At 35.7% G+C, this 21,225-nt stretch overlaps 1 protein-coding gene across 1 annotated transcript in view; it reads left to right on the plus strand.

Annotated features, from left to right (window-relative positions):
• SYNE1 (spectrin repeat containing nuclear envelope protein 1) overlaps window positions 1-21,225 on the plus strand; it is a 443,997-nt gene that overhangs the window by 103,768 nt on the left and 319,004 nt on the right. Inside the window, exons 6-11 of the mRNA XM_059940974.1 lie at window positions 79-257; window positions 6,387-6,583; window positions 9,190-9,299; window positions 12,612-12,662; window positions 16,860-16,967; window positions 19,901-20,038. Of these exons, the coding sequence (XP_059796957.1) occupies window positions 79-257; window positions 6,387-6,583; window positions 9,190-9,299; window positions 12,612-12,662; window positions 16,860-16,967; window positions 19,901-20,038 (783 nt within the window). The remainder of the gene's footprint in view (window positions 1-78; window positions 258-6,386; window positions 6,584-9,189; window positions 9,300-12,611; window positions 12,663-16,859; window positions 16,968-19,900; window positions 20,039-21,225) is intronic.

The raw sequence follows: 21,225 nt of genomic DNA on the forward strand, positions 1-21,225 counted from the left end.
AGTTGGAAAAGTAAACCACCTGCGAAGAGAAGAACAAAGATAATGCTGACGTTTTGCCGACTCTTGATGCACACGCAGATTGAGGAGTTGACCAGCAACCTGCCGCAGCTGCAGTCTCTGTCCAGCAGCGCGTCCTCCGTAGACAGCATGGTCAGCTCTGAGACCGCCAGCCCCCCAAGCAAACGCAAGGTGGCCACCAAGATCCAAGGAAATGCTAAGAAGGCTTTATTAAAGTGGGTCCAGTACACAGTCGCCAAGTAAGTACCAAGAAGGAGTTTGTTTAAATTAGAAACCCTTGAATAATTTGAGTTATCAATTTATGACTGAGTGCACATTCCACTGACTGCAAAATTTGTGGCGACATATGAATGAATGGCTTTGCTTCGGCTCTCATTTCACTCTTCCCTTGAATTAAAATGTAAACAGAAAGCATCCCTGATACTCTAGGAAAATAGTGTAATAAAACTAATTCCTTCTTCACTTGTTTGATGGGACCCAATTAATTTGTTTAATCCCTACACTTGATTAGCATGAGGACTAATTCCATTTAGGTCATTGTTTGGATTTTCTGCTGCTATTAGATAATCTTTACACAAATAAATTAGAGGTTTAAACGTGATTATCTCTTCATAAGACTATTGAGTTCTATTTAATACTATTGTGGACTAAGGTCCACATCCTGAAATAATCATATTTGTTTTTATACCTTGAAACTTTCTAGCAGTTTTATTTTTTAATGTTTTCTTTGATCTTTTCTTTTATCTGGAATGTACATTCTTTTGTCAGCTCCAGCTATATGGACTGGGAGTTTGATTCTAAGCATGATAAATTTACATGTGTGCACATATATGTGAGAATACTGGATATAAAATTTACTACTCTCAAAAAGTACTTTCTCATAGCAATTTCAATAGAGTTTTCAATTGATCATACCAATACTTTGTGGTCAGATGTGGTCAGTAATAAAATCTCTTCACCTAGAAGTTGTGTTTTTGTAAGATTTTCCTAAATGACATGTAAAATTAACTCACTTTCTATTTTGTTTCACATGCCTAGATGTAACCCACATCTAATTCTCTCCTTCTGGAAAATAGTTGTAAACAAGTACTTATCATTATAAAACACTGAGGCACTAAACACAGGAAGTTCTATTTTTAAAGAGTTTGAAGAGCAAAAATAAGGAGAGAAAAAAATAAACATAGAGAAGATGTAATTAGTGTTACTAACTTATATAGTTTTGCTTAACTTGTAAAGTGTGTTGGTGGTTTTCTAATTTGGGGTATATTTTTATGATTCAAGTTGCAATTAAAAATATTTCTGAAAGCAAAGCTTTGTGGCTCTTGGGACTCTAGTAGGGATGAAATTAAAAGCCCTTCCCACATTGCTGGCATGCTCTTTGCATAACATCTACAGTGGGTATTACTAATCTCTTTTGCAGCTTAACCAAGCAGGGAGAAGAAACATGCTGGGTAGGAGAGGACTGGTGATCACATGCTACAACATATATCATGATGCTATCGCGATAAAACTTTGTAATAATGTCAATGTGATATTCTGTTGTCTGTTGCTCTACACAGCATTTAATTAAACAAAGTAAATAAATTTTCATTTAATATTATATAGCTTGAAATAAAATCAAATTCAATGATGTTGGAGTTTTCCTGCATAAGTTTTGTTTCACACATGATGTGCAGGGGTCTAATAATAATCGTCATTCCTGCAACTTGTATGTTTGTAACATTGGTGGAAGTTGTATTTTCCTTACCTGTATAAATGTCCAGATTTGTGGACCCAAGGATTCTCCACCTATCAACACCTCAATGAGATCCATTTATTTAACAGCTGCATAAATTGTAGAGATTCAGGGAGATGACCACTTTCTGCCATGAATAGTCTGGAATGAACACATGATTCTGTCATGCTACCACATTGTTGATCATTTTTCTAAAAGCTATTTTACACTCTCCTGGTATTTATTTTTCAAGCAATTTCTTACCTGACATGGATAAAATAACTTTAGAATCTGTGCCTAGTTCAGTATATGACATGTCTGTAAAATTATAATTTGTGAGACTCTGTAGTGTGAAGGTTGATCCTTCTCACAAGACTGAAGGTGGAGAAAAAGGATAAAATATCCAGTGAACACCAAATTGTCAGAGTGTATTCAGTTTTCATATAAAATTTCAAAATACTTGAGAAGTAAATCAAAAAACTGTTTCAGTAACACAAGATAGTTAATCCCCCTTCTTTTTTTTTTTTTTTTTTACCAATTTCATCTACTATCTGTACTGTCAGAAATGAAAGCATGTCTGATAAACATGTCCTTAAAGACGTGTCCTATACATGTCCTAGTAAAAGGAAAAGACATGTCCTATAAACATCAATTAAATCTATCTGGTCTATTGTGTCATTTAAAGCTTCTGTTTCCTTATTAATTTTCTGTTTGGATGATCTGTCCATTGGTGTAAGTGAGGTGTTAAAGTCCCCCACTATTATTGTGTTACTGTCGATTTCCTCTTTTATAGCTGTCAGCAGTTGCCTTATGTATTGAGGTGCTCCTATATTGGGTGCATATATATTTATAAATGTTATATCTTCTTCTTGGATTGATCCCTTGATCATTATGTAGTGTCCTTCCTTGTCTTTTGTAACATTCTTTATTTTAAAGTCTATTTTATCTGACATGAGTATCGCTACTCCAGCTTCCTTTTGATTTCCATTTGCATGGAGTATCTTTTTCCATCCCCTCACTTTCAGACTGTATGTGTCCCTAGGTCTGAAGTGGGTCTCTTGTAGACAGCATATATATGGGTCTTGTTTTTGTATCCATTTAGCAAGCCTGTGTCTTTTGGTTGGAGCATTTAATCCATTCAAATTTAAGGTAATTATTGATATGTATGTTCTATGACCATTTTGTTAATTGTTTTGGGTTTGGTTTTTGTAGGTCCTTTTCTTCTCTTGTGTTTCCCACTTAGAGAATTTCCTTTAGCATTTGTTGTAGAGCTGGTTTGGTGGTGCTGAATTCTCTTAGCTTTTGCTTGTCTGTAAAGCTTTTGATTTCTCCATCGAATCTGAATGAGATCCTTGCTGGGTAGGGTAATCTTGGTTGTAGGTTCTTCCCTTTCATCACTTTCAGTGTATCATGGCACTCCCTTCTGGCTTGTAGAGTTTCTGCTGAGAAATCAGCTGTTAACCTTATGGGAGTTCCCTTGTATGTTATTTGTTGTTTTTCCCTTGCTGCTTTCAATAATTTTTCTTTGTCTTTAATTTTTGCCAATTTGATTACTATGGGTCTTGGCGTGTTTCTCCTTGGGTTTATCCTGTATGAGACTCTCTGCGCTTCCTGGAGTTGGGTGGCTACTTTTTTCTCATGTTAGGGAAGTTTTCGGGTATAATATCTTCAGATATTTTCTTGGGTCCTTTCTCTCTCTCTTCTCCTTCTAGGACTCCTATAATGCGAATGTTGGTGCATTTAATGTTGTCCCAGATGTCTCTTAGGCTGTCTTCATTTCTTTTCATTCTTTTTTCTTTATTCTGTTCTGTGGCAGTGAATTCCACCATTCTATCTTCCAGGTCACTTATCCGTTCTTCTGCCTCAGTTATTCTGCTATTGATTCCTTCTAGTGTATTTTTCATTTCTGTTACTGTATTGTTCATCGCTGTTTGTTTGTTCTTTAATTCTTCTAGATCTTTATTAAACATTTCTTGCGTCTTCTCGATCTTTGTCTCTATTCTTTTTCCAAGGTCCAGGATCACCTTCACTATCATTATTCTGAATTCTTTTTCTGGATGGTTGCCTATCTCCACTTCATTTAGTTGTTTTTCTGGGGTTTTATCTTGTTCCTTCATTTGGTACATAGTCCTCTGCCTTTTCATTTTGTCTATCTTTCTGTGAATGTGGTTTTCATTCTACTGGCTGCAGGATTGTAGTTCTTCATGCTTCTGCTGTCTTCCCTCTGGTGGATGAGGGTATCTAAGAGGCTTGTGCAAGTTTCCTGATGGGAGAGACTGGTGGTGGGTAGAGCTGGCTATTGCTCTGGTAGGCAGAGCTCAGTAATACTTTAATCCGCTTGTCTGATGATGGGTGGGGCTGGGTTCCCTCCCTGTTGGTTGTTTGGCCTGAGACGACCCAACACTGGAGTCTCCCCGGGCTCTTTGGTGGGGCTAATGGTGGACTCTGGGAGGGCTCACGCCAAGGATTACTTCCCAGAATTTCTTCTGCCAGTGTCCTTGTCCTCATGGTGAGATAGAGCCACCCCCTGCCTCTGCAGGAGACCCTCCAACACTAGCAGGTAGGTCTGGTTCAGTCTCCTATGAGGTCACTGCTCCTTCCCCCGGGATCCTGATATGCACACTACTTTGTATGTGCCCTCCAAGAGTGGAGTCTCTGTTTCCCATAGTCTTGTAGAAGTCCTGCAGTGAAATCCTGCTAGCCTTCAAAGTCTGATTCTCTAGGAATTCCTCCTCCCATTGCTGGACCCCCAGGTTCGGAAGCCTGACGTGGGGCTCAGAGCCTTCACTCCAGTGGTGGACTTCTGTGGTATAAGTGTTCTCCAGTTTGTGAGTCACCCACCCAGCAGTTATGGGATTTGATTTTATTGTGATTGTGCCCCTCCTACCATCTCATTGTGGCTTCTCCATTGTCTTTGGATGTGGGGTGTCTTTTTGGTGAGTTCCAGTGTCTTCCTGTTGATGATTGTTCAGCAGTTAGTTGTGATTCTGGTGTTCTCTCAAGAGGGAGTGAGAGCACATCCTTCTACTCCGCCATCTTGAACGAGTCCCCCGCCCACCTCAATTTGTTAAAATGTAATCTGATATATATACACTAATATGTATAAAATAGATAACTAATAAGAACCTGCTATATAAAAAAATAAATAAAATAAAAATTAAAAAAAATTTAAAAATGTAAAAAAAATTTAAAAAATAATTTGAGGTGGCATAAAGAGACTGTGAATACAAAAACATTTTAAAATGGGGAACTGTGGGCAAAGGGAAAATATAGGAAGAAAAGTAAGATGAAGCCAGAGGTGAATGTACAAATGAATAGATAATAAGAACATACTGCTTAACCTGGGTGGATATTTGCCAGTGTGTCAGGCATTGGCTGAAAAAATTATATCTGTACCACCAGAGACAGAAACTCTAAAAGAACTAAGAGATGTTGCTGCAATCTTACAAAATTGTTTTTAAAATATTTATTTATGAAGCCAGTGATTAGGTCCAAGGATGTTATTTTTAGCACAATATATTTTATGCAAACTGAGTGTACATTGGTAAAACATGATTTAAAGTAAACCTTAAAGTTTGCAGAGATAAAATGTAAGGGCATTTACCAACTTTTTATATTAATCACGGTATCAGTAAGATATATTGTCTCTTACAGTTTGTGGAAATTTTGAGAATATAGCAGACAAAAAGAATTGAGTGATATTATTTCTGTTTTATTTAGAAACAACTGTAATGAGACTAATTTTCTAAAAAGAAACTACCAGAATATTTATCTACTGAATGTTACCTAATTTATTGATCACCTTTAAAGGCTCTAGACTTAATCAAAAAATGTTGTTCAAAGACATCTTTGCAACTCTTTTTGAAACTGTCTTTATGATTGATAAGTTACATGTAGAAAAAAATTATTCATTGTGAGCTTGCCTCGCTTCTGTTTTCAACACCAAAATATTGCTACCAACTTGAATCACTTCTTAGTGATCATATCTGGCTTTGAAGTAAATCCACGAAAGAGCAAAGATTTGCCACCAGCACATTGCCCTCAAGGCAATTCTAAAAAAAAGAGTTTAAAAAACAATTTGCTCAAACAGTTTGATGGTAGGGTAAATTAATCTTGTCTGTACTTACGTGGAGTATAGGTTTTTTTGTGACTAATTTAGAGACATGATCACAACCATTTGCATTTTATTCATTCTACAGCATTTGATATAATTCAGCCACATTATATTTGTCTATTATCATCTGTGCATGTACAACACAGGCTGCTTGTCATTATCATTAGAAATGTGTTACAGACTTCTTCAAAAAAATACACAATGGTGAATTATTAACAGTTTTGGTGTTTTTAAAATGTTCCCTTTTTTTATTTTGCCAGGTGTTTTTTCTCTCTATTGGTTTCCTTTAAAACTGTGCTTTCAATTGAGTCTTTCAATTACTGAAAACCCTAATATAGAAAATTCTTTAAGTACGGAACCAGAATTTCTACACCTTACCTTGTTACCCGTTAAAAATTTTGCTTTGCTTCTTTTTTCTCAAAACCAGTGTACCGGTATAGCTAACTGCATATCATCCATTGCCGAGGAGGATTGGATTGAGTCTTTGAGGAAGTGTGCATTACCTGTTTAGAAAGTGACATTATCATTATTTTTTTAAAGGCAGAGTGGAATAGAAGTAAAAGACTTCGGGCGGAGTTGGAGAAGTGGAGTGGCCTTTCATTCAGTCATCCATGCTATTCAACCGGAACTAGTGGACTTGGAGAAGGTGAAAGGAAGATCTAACCGGGAAAACCTGGAGGAGGCTTTCACTATTGCTGAAACGGAGCTGGGAATCCCGAGACTCCTAGATCCCGAAGGCACGTTGAGCGACTGCTGGCTCTTGTATCCCTCAACTCAGTAGGGTTATATATCTTAAACCCAGATATTATAGATGCCTTCCGAGAGGTCAGAAAACTTTGAAAAGTGGGAAGGAATAGTATCTTCCTGCATCAGTTTTCTTTTGGAAAAATATTTGCCACTATACACGGGAGCAAAATATAGCTGGTTGCTCCTAACAGCCCTCTGACATGGGTGGTACCAGCCAGGGGAACTGTACTTACTCAATGTACCTAAGGATGGAATGAAAGTTTTACAAGTGAGTGTACTGCGAGGAGGAGGAGTATCACAGAATCCGGAAGAATAAAAAATTGTTAGTAATCTCAGAGCGTATCTTTAAAATGTCAGTCATTAGAAACTTAGAAGTGTTGATAACTACCCAGTATTTAGGTGTCAATCAGGCAAACTACCCAAGTGATTGACCTAATATCTTTCACTAGAATTTCTTGGCAACTTTTTGGTAAGGCTGTGAATTTTAAGACTTTCTGGAAATGGAGTTAACTCTGTCAAGCCTTCAAAAGGCAATTTTGATGCGCTTAATAAACTTCTAGTTGTTTGTTAAATTGAAATAAAAGGGTCAAAGTGAATTTTCCAAAAGTCCCAGATAATTTCTTATTTGGCTTGGTAATTATGGAAATTTCCATTAATGAATGCAAAAATATAAATACAGTGAAAGCAAGTTATTTTTTTAATATTTTAATTAATTAATTAATTTATTTATTTATTTGGCTGCGTCGGGTCTTCATTGTGGCACCTGGGCTTCTCTCTAGTTGTGGCGTGAGGGCTACAGAGCGTGTGAGCTCAGTAGTTGCAGTGCGTGGGCTTAGTTGTCCTGTGGCATGTGGGATCTTAGTTCCCCAACCAGGGATCAAACCTGCGTCCCCTGCATTGGAAAGTGGATTCTTTACCACTGGACCACCAGGGAAGTCCCGCAAGTTATTTTTAAAGATGAGATTTGAGAATGAACGTTTCTAGCTCTAAAACAGTGTCTACCTGCTTGGCTTCCTCTGAGATGATGGCAGCATGGAGATCCCTTGCCATTTTAGGGAACTGTGGTGCCCGCCCCCGCTCCAGTCTCACTAGGGGAGCCAAGGACTTTCCACCTTGTGTCTTCACACACACACACAAAAACCCAATAGTATCCAGGACACTACTCAGCTCAAGGGGAAAGACGCACAAATATCACAGCCCTCAACTTCAGAGAATGCATCAGAGCTGAAATTTTTTCCTAGAGTAGGATAGGAGGAGGATATGAATGGTTCTTTCATATCCATCAGACCAGAGGATCTTAATATTTTCTTTGATCATCAGAAATTGAGTTTGCCCAAATGCAAGGCTATCCCACATATAAAATGACTATTTTCCTAATGAGAACTTCCCCTTCAAAAAAGTTTTTAGCCAATTTGAACATATAAACTCTTAGGAATACAGATTAAATAGACCAATATCTATTGTAACAATTGTTTTATGATTTAGTCCCATGTGTATTTAAAAACATATACTATATTAAGTCATGTATTAAATGTTGTTTTTCTTTCCACTTTCACTCTTCATGAAAGTTTTACTCTTCACATGCATTCTCCACATCAGTGATCTTATCATTTCTAAAATCACCTCTGAGTCATCTCGTGAATTCCAGAATACATTATCTTTAAGTCTTTTAAGAGTTGTACCACTTCTTAAATCCTACATTGATGGTCGCTAGAAATTATATTTCAAATCACAAGAAACAATACAAAATATTAGGGCAGTTTTATATTTTGATTTTCATGGTTTTTGTTCTGTTTTTTTTTTTTTTCTCTACTGGTGCAGATATTGTATTTCTAATCTCCAAATGTAACCCCTTATTCCATTGCCTTTAAAAGGGATGTTTAAGACTTGTTGAAAACATTCAACACTTTTTATGTATCCAGTCTTACCCTGATTCTATAATTACTAAATTCATATAAATATCTTTCCTAGATTTTTGCTGATTTAATTAGGTAAACATCTATATACTTTAAAATGATAGTGATTGAGATCTTTTCAGGCTCTGTTTCACTCAAAGAGTACTTGATTGTTCAAAGTACAGTGACTTAGACGGAAGGCTCCACAATGGAGAAGCTGCGTAAGGACTTGGACATAAGGCTTCTCTCTCTTTTCTAAAATAAATTGATATTTGGCCATATGTAGTATACAGACTATGTAGTCACTTGTCACTCAGTGCCACATCTGTTAGCATGTTTTACTACTCATCTACCCCAATTCTGAAATGTACATATTATTTGTATTTTAGTAACTAGACAGAATGTAGGAATAACTATATATATCTCACATTTCTGATGAGTGTAGAGATTATTTAAATGAAACACGTACTACTTTCCTAAAAGCTTGGTTAAAATATGTCATCTTTCTGAGTCGTAAAATTTCCCCCATGGATTATCCAGACTAAACTGGTTTTTCCTCTCCCCATCTCTAAATAGTATTCTATTTTTCTTTTGCGTTTAGGACAGTGTCTTTTGGTATCTTCTCTAGATTTCAAAGTTTGTATTATTAAAATCTTTTTAATGCTAATTAATTTATTCACATTTGGGTTTGGTTTTTCCAGATGTTGATGTGGATAAACCAGATGAGAAGTCTATTATGACCTATGTAGCCCAGTTTCTGAAACATTATCCCGACGTTCACAGTACAGGCACTGATGGGCAAGAGAATGATGTAAGTGTTTGTTTTTCTTTGAGTGCTGATAATACACTCAATGGTAGTGACTTGGATTTTTAATATGCTGTTTTCAAAAAGTTAAACTGGAATGCATTTTAATATGAGAGCAACTGAGTAAAGACTGATATCACCAACTGGGGAGGAGATTAGAAGGAAAGATTTCTCTGATTTGTATGTTGGATATAGCAAAGAAAGCATTATTAATAATAAATACTGAACATATGATAGTGAGGGATTAAAATCTAGGAAAGATAGGGAATTCCCTGGTGGTGCAGTGGTTAGGACTCCACACTTTCATTGCCGACGGCACAGGTTCAATCTCTGGTCGGGGAACCAAGATCCCCCAAACAGCATGGCATGGCAAATAAAATGAAATGAAATGAAATGAAATAAAATAGTAGAGTAGAATAAAGTAAAGTAGCAGTGTTGGGAAACTTTATTGTAGCAATTTGATGATTGAATTAATTTTATATCCATCATATTATTTATGCATTTAGATCCTGAGTTCCCTTCTTCTGTTCAGTCTGATAAAATCTAATTTTGACTTTTAGATTTATAAGTTGCTACTCATTGCAAACATATGTAATTAAGGCAAACTTATGAAAGTTCTAATTATTCACTGTGTTTAGATTTTCAGCCTCTCAATAGTTTAAATAACATTTACATTTTTCATACTGCTCAAATGATATATGTTTGTTGTCATAAATAAACAAAAACAAAAGTTGGGGGAAAAAGAAAAAGAAAATTACCTGTACTTGACCTTCTGCAGAGAATCTATTCTAAAAAAATTAATACTTTGGTGTGAGTTCCATGTGTGTACACATAAAATATTTTAACAAAAATATTGATAGAATTGTAATATATATACAATTTTATAATTTTCTGTTTTCTGTTAACATCATACAAAACCCTTCTCATGCCATTCTTTCTAGAACATCATATAGATGTACAGTAATTTATTTACCCAATATTAATTGTTGAAAATTTCTGATTTTTTGCTGTTATAAAAAAATACTTCTATGAACAATTTTGTAATAAGCATTGTTTTACAGTTCTTTCTTAGAAGAGAAATTCCTAGACTAAAGGGCATATGGATTTTTAATGCTTTTGAAATGATTTTTTCAAATCCTCCTGTAGAAAGATCTCCCATTTTACAGTCCAGCCAGCACACCAGAATGCCTACATTCTGTCTTGAACAACAATGGATATTATTCTCCTATTTTTTAAAAGTACTGTAGTATTGTTTAGTTTTGATTTTGTTTTGTTGTTTTGGTTTTGGGTTTTTTTGGGGGGTTTGTTTTTTTTTTTTTTTTAGAGGGACGTGGATTTACTACTGAATTTAAAATTAATTATTAGGCAAAATGACATCAGGGAAGAATTATAAATGGAATTTTCAAGACATGTTAAAAACAATCTCTCTGTCTTTACTGTTGAGGTCTCAACTAACGTTTTCAGAGAGGTTTGAGATTATAATGAAGAGAAACAAGAAAAACAAAAAGCAAAGTGTACTATGTGTCTTAGAAACGGATCTAAGGAAGGAAAAGGTCAGGGGAACATAAACCAAAGTTTTCAAGTCGGAAAAGGTTTTGCACTAATAGAAATCTTCGTAAAAGAATTAAGCAAAACAGCGGTAACTGGTGTTTCCTAGGTCACTTGGATGAAGTTAAGGTGGCATTTGGTAGAACTATGTTAGTTATTTAAAAAGCTATGGTTTCAAGAAACTTTTTTTTTGTTCCTTGCCAGGCTTCAGGCACAAATGTTGATCACCAGAGTGACTTATTCTATAGTTAGAAAAATAATGTTCCTAAGGAGCACCACTGAAAGCGAAAGACTCTCTGTGCAAATTCCAGTGTGGACTGAGTCGTGTGTTTGGGATTCATTTGGGGTTTTCTGGGTTTTGAGAATATAATTGGGCATGGGCAGTGCTCTGTGAATAAGAAACTCTTTAAGGAGGTGTATTAGACTTACCTCATACGGCATAGAGAATATCAGCTTTGCACCTGATTGTCATATCTCAAGTTCTTATGTTACCCAATTGGATTTACTTCTGAGCTGATTTCTAAGCTTGTACTCTTAATTTCTCTGACATTAATCATCTCTCCAGATGAGTAAACACGGTGGCTGGTAATGTCTGAGAAATAACAGGAGATACTTCCGTTAATGCTCATGAGCAAGGATTTAATGCAAAAATCCTCAGAGATTTGAAGCACACTCCTGCTTTAAACTTGTTAATATACTATACTAAAGAACTTTATTATTAAGAAACTAATCTCATTCTCTAGAAGATAAATTCTGATTTTTCTTTTAAAAAATAAGCTTTACTCTTTTTTTAATGAGGCATTTGTAATGTAGGGTATGAGCATCTAAAAATGAATATTTTGAGTAGAATAAAAAGAATTTTTTAAATTTTTTATGATGTAGGGCTTATGTTTGTTCAATGCAGCTAAATGGCCATCTAATTCTGTCTAATGAACCTTTAAGGTTTTATACACTATACATATTAGGTTTGGTGTCAGCACCTAGAAATCCTCATTATTTGTCTACTCAGATTTTATTAAATGGTTCTTTTAATTCATTTTTTAAAAATATTGGCATCAACATGTCTACCAGGCTTTCATTTTTTTGTGTATTTGATTTTCATATCCCTTTTATGAATTTACTTAAATTAGATATTACGTAGATACTATTTTAAATCAAATTTTCTTATTGGAAATAGACATTGCTATGCCTTTCTTACTTCATCCATTAAAACTGATAAAGGAACTTTTTCCCTAAAGGTAGTCCTTGGATAATTAGCACACAATTGTAAATAAATAAAATAGGCATGTTGGCTTATCTCTCTCATCTATTAAACTTTCAGTTATTTATTCACTCATTACTTCCCCCATGGCAACAAATTTTACTGACTGCTTTCAGAAGCACAGCACAGTCTTAATTGTATAGGAATACAGAGATGCATATTATGACAGTATTTATAGATAAAAATATGAATCCATATACCTTTTCTTTACATTGTTCTCCTTTCAAAATGTTTACTACTTCAAGACATATGTATAATATATATATATAGCCACATATGACTATTACAAATTAAAACAAAAACATCAAATGCTACAATACTACACTGCCTTATTTGATTCAAACATTTTGATACTTTCAAAAGTTGTGAAAACATCTTAAAATAATTATATCCTTAAAATTATTGTCTATTTATTTATAGACAGATGCCTCGCCATTTTTCTTGTTTCCTATATAATTTTTTCCATGATTTATATTATTTTTCTATATATTATCTTTTCATATTGTTAGGAAATACTTCCAGGTTTCCCATCTTTTGCAAATTCTATCCAAATTCTTAAGGTAAGATTTAAGTAATCTTGAATTAGTGACCTCTTTCAAACATTCTGCATTCTGTAGCTTGTTAGCCATTCTTTTGCATGTATTTGTCTTTATATACACATTTATTTTAACACCTTAATTCTGTTATTTCCTTTTCCTTTCTAGTAGAACAAATGACATATGTGTTATTAAATGTTAGTTGCAGTCTAAGCCACTCCCATGGACTTCCTCACTAATCTTTAATTATAAGATGACATTAATTTCTTTTTAACAATACTTAATAGCACTAATAAAAGGAAAAATTAAAATAACTACAGTTTCTTTATATGTGACGTGGAAAATTAAAATAAAGTTAAAGATTTATTTTTGTACTTTAAAATATTAAGCAGGAAATAATTGAAAAAGGTAAGTGTTCAATTAGTTTGTAATCCTGAGTTTCATCACATCTCTTCTGCGCATTGTTGAGTTGTATGGTTTAGTAAAGTTCATGGCACATGTTGAGTGCTCAAAAAAATATTTGTGGAATTAATGATTAAGAACTTTTTCCCATTTCCAAGTTATCCTCTTTTTCAGTTGTTTCATCTTTCTTTATATTCCATCTAGGCCTGAAGTTAAGACTCTATCAACACAATAGACTTTATGCCAACATGGGAATAAAAAGCTAGAAGTAATTTCATATCAAATGTTGAGTTAATTTTTATCTCATGTTTCATGAAGCATGAGTTTATGTATATATAAATATGCTATAAAACATATAATGTGTATGTTTGAGTGAGCGAGAGAGAGAGAGAGAAAGAAAGAAAGAAAAGTAGTGAGAATGCTGACTGACACTTTAGCTGCTTGGCATTCAGATAGTCTCTGTAGGCAAATAGTCGCCTATGTCTTTCACAGTACATGTGAAAGTTACCAGTTGAAGAAAAGCCACTTTGGACTTCCCTGGTGGCACAGTGGTTAAGAATCCGCCTGCCAATGCAGGGGACATGGGTTCAAGCCCTGGTCCAGGAAGATCCCACATGCTGCGGAGCAGCTAAGCCCGTGCGCCACAACTACTGAGCCTGCGCTCTAGAGCCCATGAGCCACAACTACTGAGCCCACGTGCCACAACTACTGAGCCCACGTGCCACAACTACTGAAGCCTGCACGCCTAGAGCCCGTGCTCCACAAGAGAAGCCACCGCGATGAGAGGCCCGCGCACCATAATGAAGAGCAGCCCCCACTCACTACAACTAGAGAAAGCCTGTGTGCAGCAACGAAGACCCAACACAGCCAAAAATAAATAAATAAAATTTTAAAAAAGAAAGAAAAAAAAAAAAAAAGAAAAGCCACTACACTAAATGGGTTTTGGGAACTTAAATATTATTTTGTACTTCATTTTCCTCTTAAAAAGGAGAATGTTGAGTTTGTAAATAGCTACATCCTTTTTAATCTTATTGCACTTCCCCACCACTAGAAAAAGTCATTTACTGAATGTACTCTAAAGAAGCTGTTTTTAAGAACATAATCCTTTTCTCTCCGATGACTCTGTGAAATAATTTCAATCGGTGAAGAAAAGGTGATGATAGCCTCCTGTCTTTGGAGGCTCACAGTGAAGTCCCATACTCACTTCGGTGGGCCTCACTTAGTGGTCATGTTGACCTCAGGTCCCTTGGAGGTAGACTAAGAACATTGAGTTCCTCTGAGCTCATATGTCATTAGTGCTTCAACCGATAAGAAAACATGTGCCGTGACCCAGTTCACCTCTTCATTCAAAAGAGACAGCATGGGAAGGGCTGAGGCTTTGGAGTCTTGGGCTCCTGTTCCATATCTTTCTCTAATTAACTATGTTACCAATCAATCATATATTCACAATTATTTATTGATACCAGGTGCCAGACACTGTGTTAGGCTGCAGAAGGAAAGATACATAAGGGGTTTGGAATGCAGGGGGGAAAAAGAGACAAAGAGTGGACAATAAAATACAGCGTGGGGGCGGGCTCGTGCGCGGGAGTCCATGTGGACGCCGGTGCGGGACGGAGCAGCGCGGGGCCGCCCTGGTGGAGCTGCAGTAGCTCCGGGTACAGGAGGCGGTGGAGTAAATGATGAAGAGTCTGGAGAGAGACAACATCTGGAAGATGCAGGGCCTCACGTTCCGGTGCAGCGCCGGCCGTCGTGAGGACAGCCAGGCGTCCGTGCAGCAAGTGCGCCAGTGCATTGAGCGCTGCCGTGCGCCTCTGGCTCACCACTTGTGGTCGCACCACTTTTGCGACATGCGTTGTTCTTGCCCTAGTTCTGGCACCTTATCGTTTTAGTAAGGACCTTGCTGTGTTTTTACCAACTTATTACTTGAAATGATAATACAGCCTGTTTGCTGTTTCAAGACTGTGATATATTTTCCTAGTGGTTTGATTTTAAAAATAAATAAGACTTAAGTTGTCTTCCAAAAAAAAATACAGTGCATTTTGGGGGAATATTTGAATATTACTGGGGGAATATCAGGTTGTTACAAGATTATAGAAAAATGTTCTCAAAATGTGGTCCCTACACCAGCAGGCAGCATCAGATTCACCTGGAAACTTGTTAGAAATACACATTCTCAGCCTCCACCCTAGATAGACTGAGCCAGAAAGCCTGAGGGTGGTGCCCAGTAATCTTTTACACAAGCCCTCCAGGTGATTCTAGTGTCCACTAAAGTTTGAGGACCACTGGTGGAAGAGAAACTCACAACTGAGACTTGTGGGTCAGAAAAAGCTTTCCGGAGAAGGGTGTGCCTGAGCTGAGATCTGAGCAAGGCATTATCCAGGGGAAATTGTTCCAGGCAGAAGAGGGTTGTCTTTGTAACACCAGGAAGTGAGAGAGGACACAGATCATGATAGCACGTGTGCCAACCTCTGCCCTGGGCTTTTCTTCAATCGGTGACATTCACATGCATTCAAAGACACAGGTGACTATTTGCCTATAGAGACCATCTAAATGTCAAGCAGCTGAACTGTCAGCCTTCTCACTACTTTTCTTTCTTTCTTTCTCTCTCTCGCGCTCACTCAAACATACACATTATACGTTTTATAGCATATTTATATATACATAAACTCATGCTTCATGAAGCATGAGATAAAAATTAACTCAACATTTGATATGAAATTAGTTACTTCTAATTTTTTATTCCAGTATTGGCATAAAGTCTATTGTGTTGATAGATCCCTTAACTTCAGGCCTAGATGGAATATAAAGAAAGATGAAAAAACTGAAGTACAGGATTCAAAAAAGAAAAAAAAAATATTGTGGCCAAACTCACAGAGCTAACACAGGTCAGAACAAGAGTTTGAAACCAGCTTTACCTGCCTCCATAGCCAAAATTCTTTCTTCTGTGCCACTTCACCTGTCAGCAGACAGTCATTTCATCTGGGCCACAGGGCTGTGATCATCAGATGAGATGCTGTAGTCGAAAGCTATTTGTAAGTGCCAAAAAATCATGTTAAATATGTTTGTGATTACTTTGGCCTTCTTAGCAGATAAGAAGTCTCGATGAAAATTTAGGATATTTTCACTAAATCAATGCTAGAAAGACTCCTATTATTTGTGGAAGCAAGTATGTAACTGTCCAACTTTTTTTCATTTTTGAGATGTGAGTGGTAGCTTGTATGCATTCATTCAGCAGATAATTTGATAAATTATCTGATAGGTTCCATGTTGCTGGAGTCTGGGAATACCATATTGAGCAAGATAAATGTGCTTTCTGTCCTCATGGAGCTTACGTTATACTAGTGGATAATGTTTTTAAAAATAATATACACTAGTAATCCAATATTACTGTGACTGTGGCTCCTCGAATTCAGTCAAAATTAATCTGATCCAGAACAGTCCTCTGTGTTACCAATGGCCTGTGTTAAGAAGCAGCCACAGGCCTGTTTCCACTCGCATTTCAGCCATTGCTTTTTCTGAGTATTTTTGTACTTACATATTTCTTCTTGAGCACATTTTCTTAATTAAATAAATGTTTCTTGAGAAGAACAATGGAGGTAGGTAATTTCAGTATTCAGCACAATAATTAAGATTTTTTTTTTTAGAATTAATTTTTATTTCTTATCCTCCAAAAGAGGTGAGGGCAGGGAGAAAGAAAATTTTTCAGAGACATTTGGAACTTATTAAATATTCAGTGTATTCTAGGATCAGTCAAGTATTAATCAGCAATTAAGTAAATGCACAGATACTAATACAATTGTAATGTCTGCTGGTTTCTAGAGAGAAGACAGGCTAATTTTGAAGGAAACGAAAGCTTGGATAGAACAATTTGAAAGAGATTTGACAAGGGCACAGATGACAGAATCAAATTTGCAGGATAAATATCAGGTAATGTATGGAAAACAGATTTCAATTTTTTTAAAACCTTTCATGAGTAGGATTCATATTTGTCATTTAATCTATGTTTAATCTTTCAAATGATATTAATGAGAAATGTCTTTAAAGAAATAATATACATTATCTTGTTTACATATAATTTAATAATTGTATTTCTATATAAATAGATAGTTTTAAAAATTTAATACATTTATATATTGTGATGTGATTGCCATTGTAGCAATAATTAGCACCTCTATCATGTTACATAATTATCATTTCTTTTTAGTGGTTGAGATGCTTAAGTTCTACTGTCTTAGCAAGTTTGATGATTATAATACAGTATTATTGTCTATATTCACTGTACTGTGCATTTGATATCTAGGACTTATTTACTACTCGTTTGAAGTTTGTATACTTAAATATCCGTCCTATTCCCCTCTACCCCCAGTCCCCTGATAACCAGCATTTTGCTCTCTGTTTTTATGAGTTTGACTTTTTTAGATTCCATGTATAAGTGATATTATACAGTGTTTGTATTTCTCTGTCTGCCTTATCTCACTTAGTATAATGTCCTCAAGTTTCATCCACGTTGTCACAAATGGTAGGAGGTCCTTCTTCCTCATGGCTGAATAACATTCCGGGTATATATACACCACATCATCTTTACCTGTTCATCCATTAATGGGCACTTAGGTTGTTTCCATATCTTGGCTATTGTGATAATGCTGCAATAAACGTGGAGTGCATATATCTCTTCGATAACCTGTTTTCATTTCCTTTGGGTATACACCCAGATATGGAGTTGGTAGTTTTAAATTGTACATATCTGCACTATATAGAGTTGTGAGGCTTCATGACTTTCCGAGAACTCAGTCTTGTAGATGACCCAAAACACACACATTTAATTGCTGTTTTTGTACAACTCATGATCTTACAGATGTTACCTAACAAAAAATTCCAAAAAATGACTTCAGTGCCAAGTTGAAAATTACTGTAGAATAAACTGAATCAAATAAAAAATTGCAACATGACTATTTGGAGTGGGCCCATTAATGAGATCAGTTTCTCCTGCCACCTGCTTCCTTCAACACTATTGCATTCACATTGCAGCCAGTGTTATTATTGCTGCGGTGGTTCTTCTTTCTCCCAGTCTCATTACACTATCATTAATTGTATTTCAGCTTCCAATTTCCACTTCCAGAGTTTTTTCCATTAAATTGTGACTTAACTCTGTGTAGCATTGACATTTTCTCCTACTTAAAATATCATTGCATTTTAGTGGCAAAACTATAGTATATTCTAATATACATTATGTTTCGATCATTTTTGCTACAAAAAAAGGTGTGCGTGATATAAGAGATGCGAAGTGGCAGATGATAAAAGATTTAACTGTTAGAGTTAGTGTGTGATTTTATATAATCCTCTGTGTAAAGCGTGCCTGAATTCAGATTGATGATGCCATCAGTATTATATTTGATGGACTCGGCAATGCAATAAATTCCGTATGTGGTTATATGTTTGTACTTTTTGCTGTGAAACATAATGTAATTTTTTCCCCAAAAAAGATAATTTTCTGGGATGAGCTCCATTAAAATGATTAAATCAGTGAATTGAGACTATAATGCAAGAACAGAGTGAATGTACTTATTTAGTCCATTAGCGAGTTTTAGTCTTAGCATAAATTATCAAAAAATAAATTCCAAGTTATAAAGTTACCGGTTATACAGATGTTAATTTATAAGATGAAAACTAAGGATTAGAAAAGTATAAATCAGAAACATTCCTTTCAGGCCAAAGATGATCACAAGTCTCTTAAAATAGGGTTAGACAGCAGAGGGAATGTTTTCTTTCATTTGTGTGTTTATTATGTAATCAAAATCTTCTGTTTCTACTTATCAATTAATAGTGTATTTTCCAGTTTTTCCATATATCGAATTCTGTAGAACAAAATTGAAGACTGATTTTATGTTTTGGTATTTTAAAATTACATTAAGTTAGAGGGAATGGAAGGTAAAATTTGTGGGAAAATATTTATTCACCATCTCCCCCAAGTGTTCGTTATGTGAATTTACATGTTTGTTTACTCAGTGACTTAAGAAATTCTTTCAAATGTTATCTGTTAGATTCTGCAGGGCTATTCTCATGTTCTTTAATATAATTGCACATTGAGTGGCATTTTCAATTCATATTTGGACTTTGAGACATATTTTAGGATGTGTTAATTGAACATAAAATGTAGGACTTTCATTAAAATCACTACTTTCTGAGGTTAGTATTAGACTTACAGTTAAGTCTACATATTACAAATTTATGTTAACCATACTGTGACAAAAGAAAGATATAATACTTAATATTTTAACACCATAAAATTAAAGCAGAGGATTATTACCTAAGTGATGTCCCCTAAAGTAAACCTCTTTATACAGACTTACTTAAACACAAATTAAGATATTGTTAATTCTGTAGTATTTTGACATGTTCAATTGCTATTTGTAAATTGTTTGGTACTTTAAAGGAAAGCAACTATTTTGACTATTAATATAGATTTATACTCCTGTTGATTATTATTTCCTGATGAGTAGGGACTGGCTTGTAGGTTATTTAACTAGGAATGAGAAATCCTAGGCTTTAGTCCTGACTCTACTACTTGTCTTTGCCAGGTCACCTCTGGGCTTGGTAGTAATAACGGGGCTTGTCTAGGCTGTAGGGCGATGGGGAGCCAGAGAAGATAATATGTACAAAGCACTTAGCGTGGAGGCAGGCTCATCATCCGGGCTTGATGAATGCTAGCTGCTTTCAGCATCATGATTGTCATTATTATTATCAACAACATATATTGAACGTTATCCAAATATAAAGGATTGTTATTTAGGAAATGTGGTTTCCTTTGCTTTTGCCTTTTTTGACTAACTGCCATGTTGTGGCTGTTTTTCCTCTTTTAGTCATTTAAGCACTTCAGAGTTCAATATGAAATGAAAAGGAAACAGATTGAACACTTGATACAACCATTACACAGAGATGGTAAATTGTCACTTGACCAAGCGTTGGTAAAACAGTCCTGGGATAGAGTGTCCTCTAGGGTAAGTTCTCCAACGATTCATTTCATTAGACTCATATAATTTAGTCAAAGATATTTTCTGTCATCTCTTTCTTCAAAATGATGGTACATCAGGTCCTCCTATCTCTGTCTGAGGTGGGAAGGTTTACCTGTGGGATAGACTTTGTCCACTTGTCAAGTTTTCCTTTCAGTTAGCGGAAGTGCTTGTGTAACAACTCTTTCCTGCTTTGCCTGCCCTAAGTGTGATATCACCATTGACCAGATGACACACTGAAATCCTGAAAGACCACCTGGGTTACTTCTCACTTTGCACAGTTTAATCCTGCGTTGTTTAGAAGAGGTGACTCCCCAGGAATGGGGCCTCAACAGCTTCTCCAAATTCCATCATCAGATTTCATCAACAGTTAATCATCTTCCTATATTCACATTTATTTTTATATTCTTTAGTTTAAGCTTATCTTCTTATCTGGTCATGAACTTGAAGGAAAATTGCTCTGTAACTTTCATATTAATATTTTGCAAACTTAAAGACCAAGATTTCAAAACCTCTGAAACTTCTGTCACTCATGGGAATATTTGCCTCGTACTCACCCTATTTTCTTCATTTTCATAATCTAACTTTTCCCATTAAACTCTATCAAAGAATAGATTAGATCTCAGGCACCCCAACCCACCCCACCTCTCATTGCAATAAGCTAGGAAACAGTACTTGAGAATTGGATGAAGTGGAAGAAATGACAAGATGGTTAGAGAATTATATTATTATAGTAAGAATCGTGAATACTCATTTTCCTCCAGAGATGTCTAGACGACCCTGATTTTTCTGGACCTGTTTTCATCATAGGGAAGGTTTTAAAGGATACACATCAGCGGGTGTATAATTGCTGCATCTTTGAGCACGTCAGCAAAGCCAGTCCATTCCCTTTCAGCAAAAGCCAGTCTGAAAATCAGTGGGCACTTTATGCTATTCCTTATAAGAAGAAAATTGCCTGATCTCCCAATAATATCTTTCCATGTCTAAGATGTATTTTTAAGTTTCCTCAAAACTTGCTTCGAAGTGTCATTTTCTCCCCATTTAAGTTAATAATTTTGGGTTAATGTAGTAAATATCAAATAGGAAAATATCTGTGTTCTGAACTCAAAGCATCAGATTCAGAACACGGATACTTTCTTACTTGCTATTTATTAAGTTAACCCAAAATTATTAAC

The sequence above is a fragment of the Balaenoptera ricei genome, chromosome 12 (assembly GCF_028023285.1).
Source record: "Balaenoptera ricei isolate mBalRic1 chromosome 12, mBalRic1.hap2, whole genome shotgun sequence".
Taxonomy (NCBI): domain Eukaryota; kingdom Metazoa; phylum Chordata; class Mammalia; order Artiodactyla; family Balaenopteridae; genus Balaenoptera; species Balaenoptera ricei.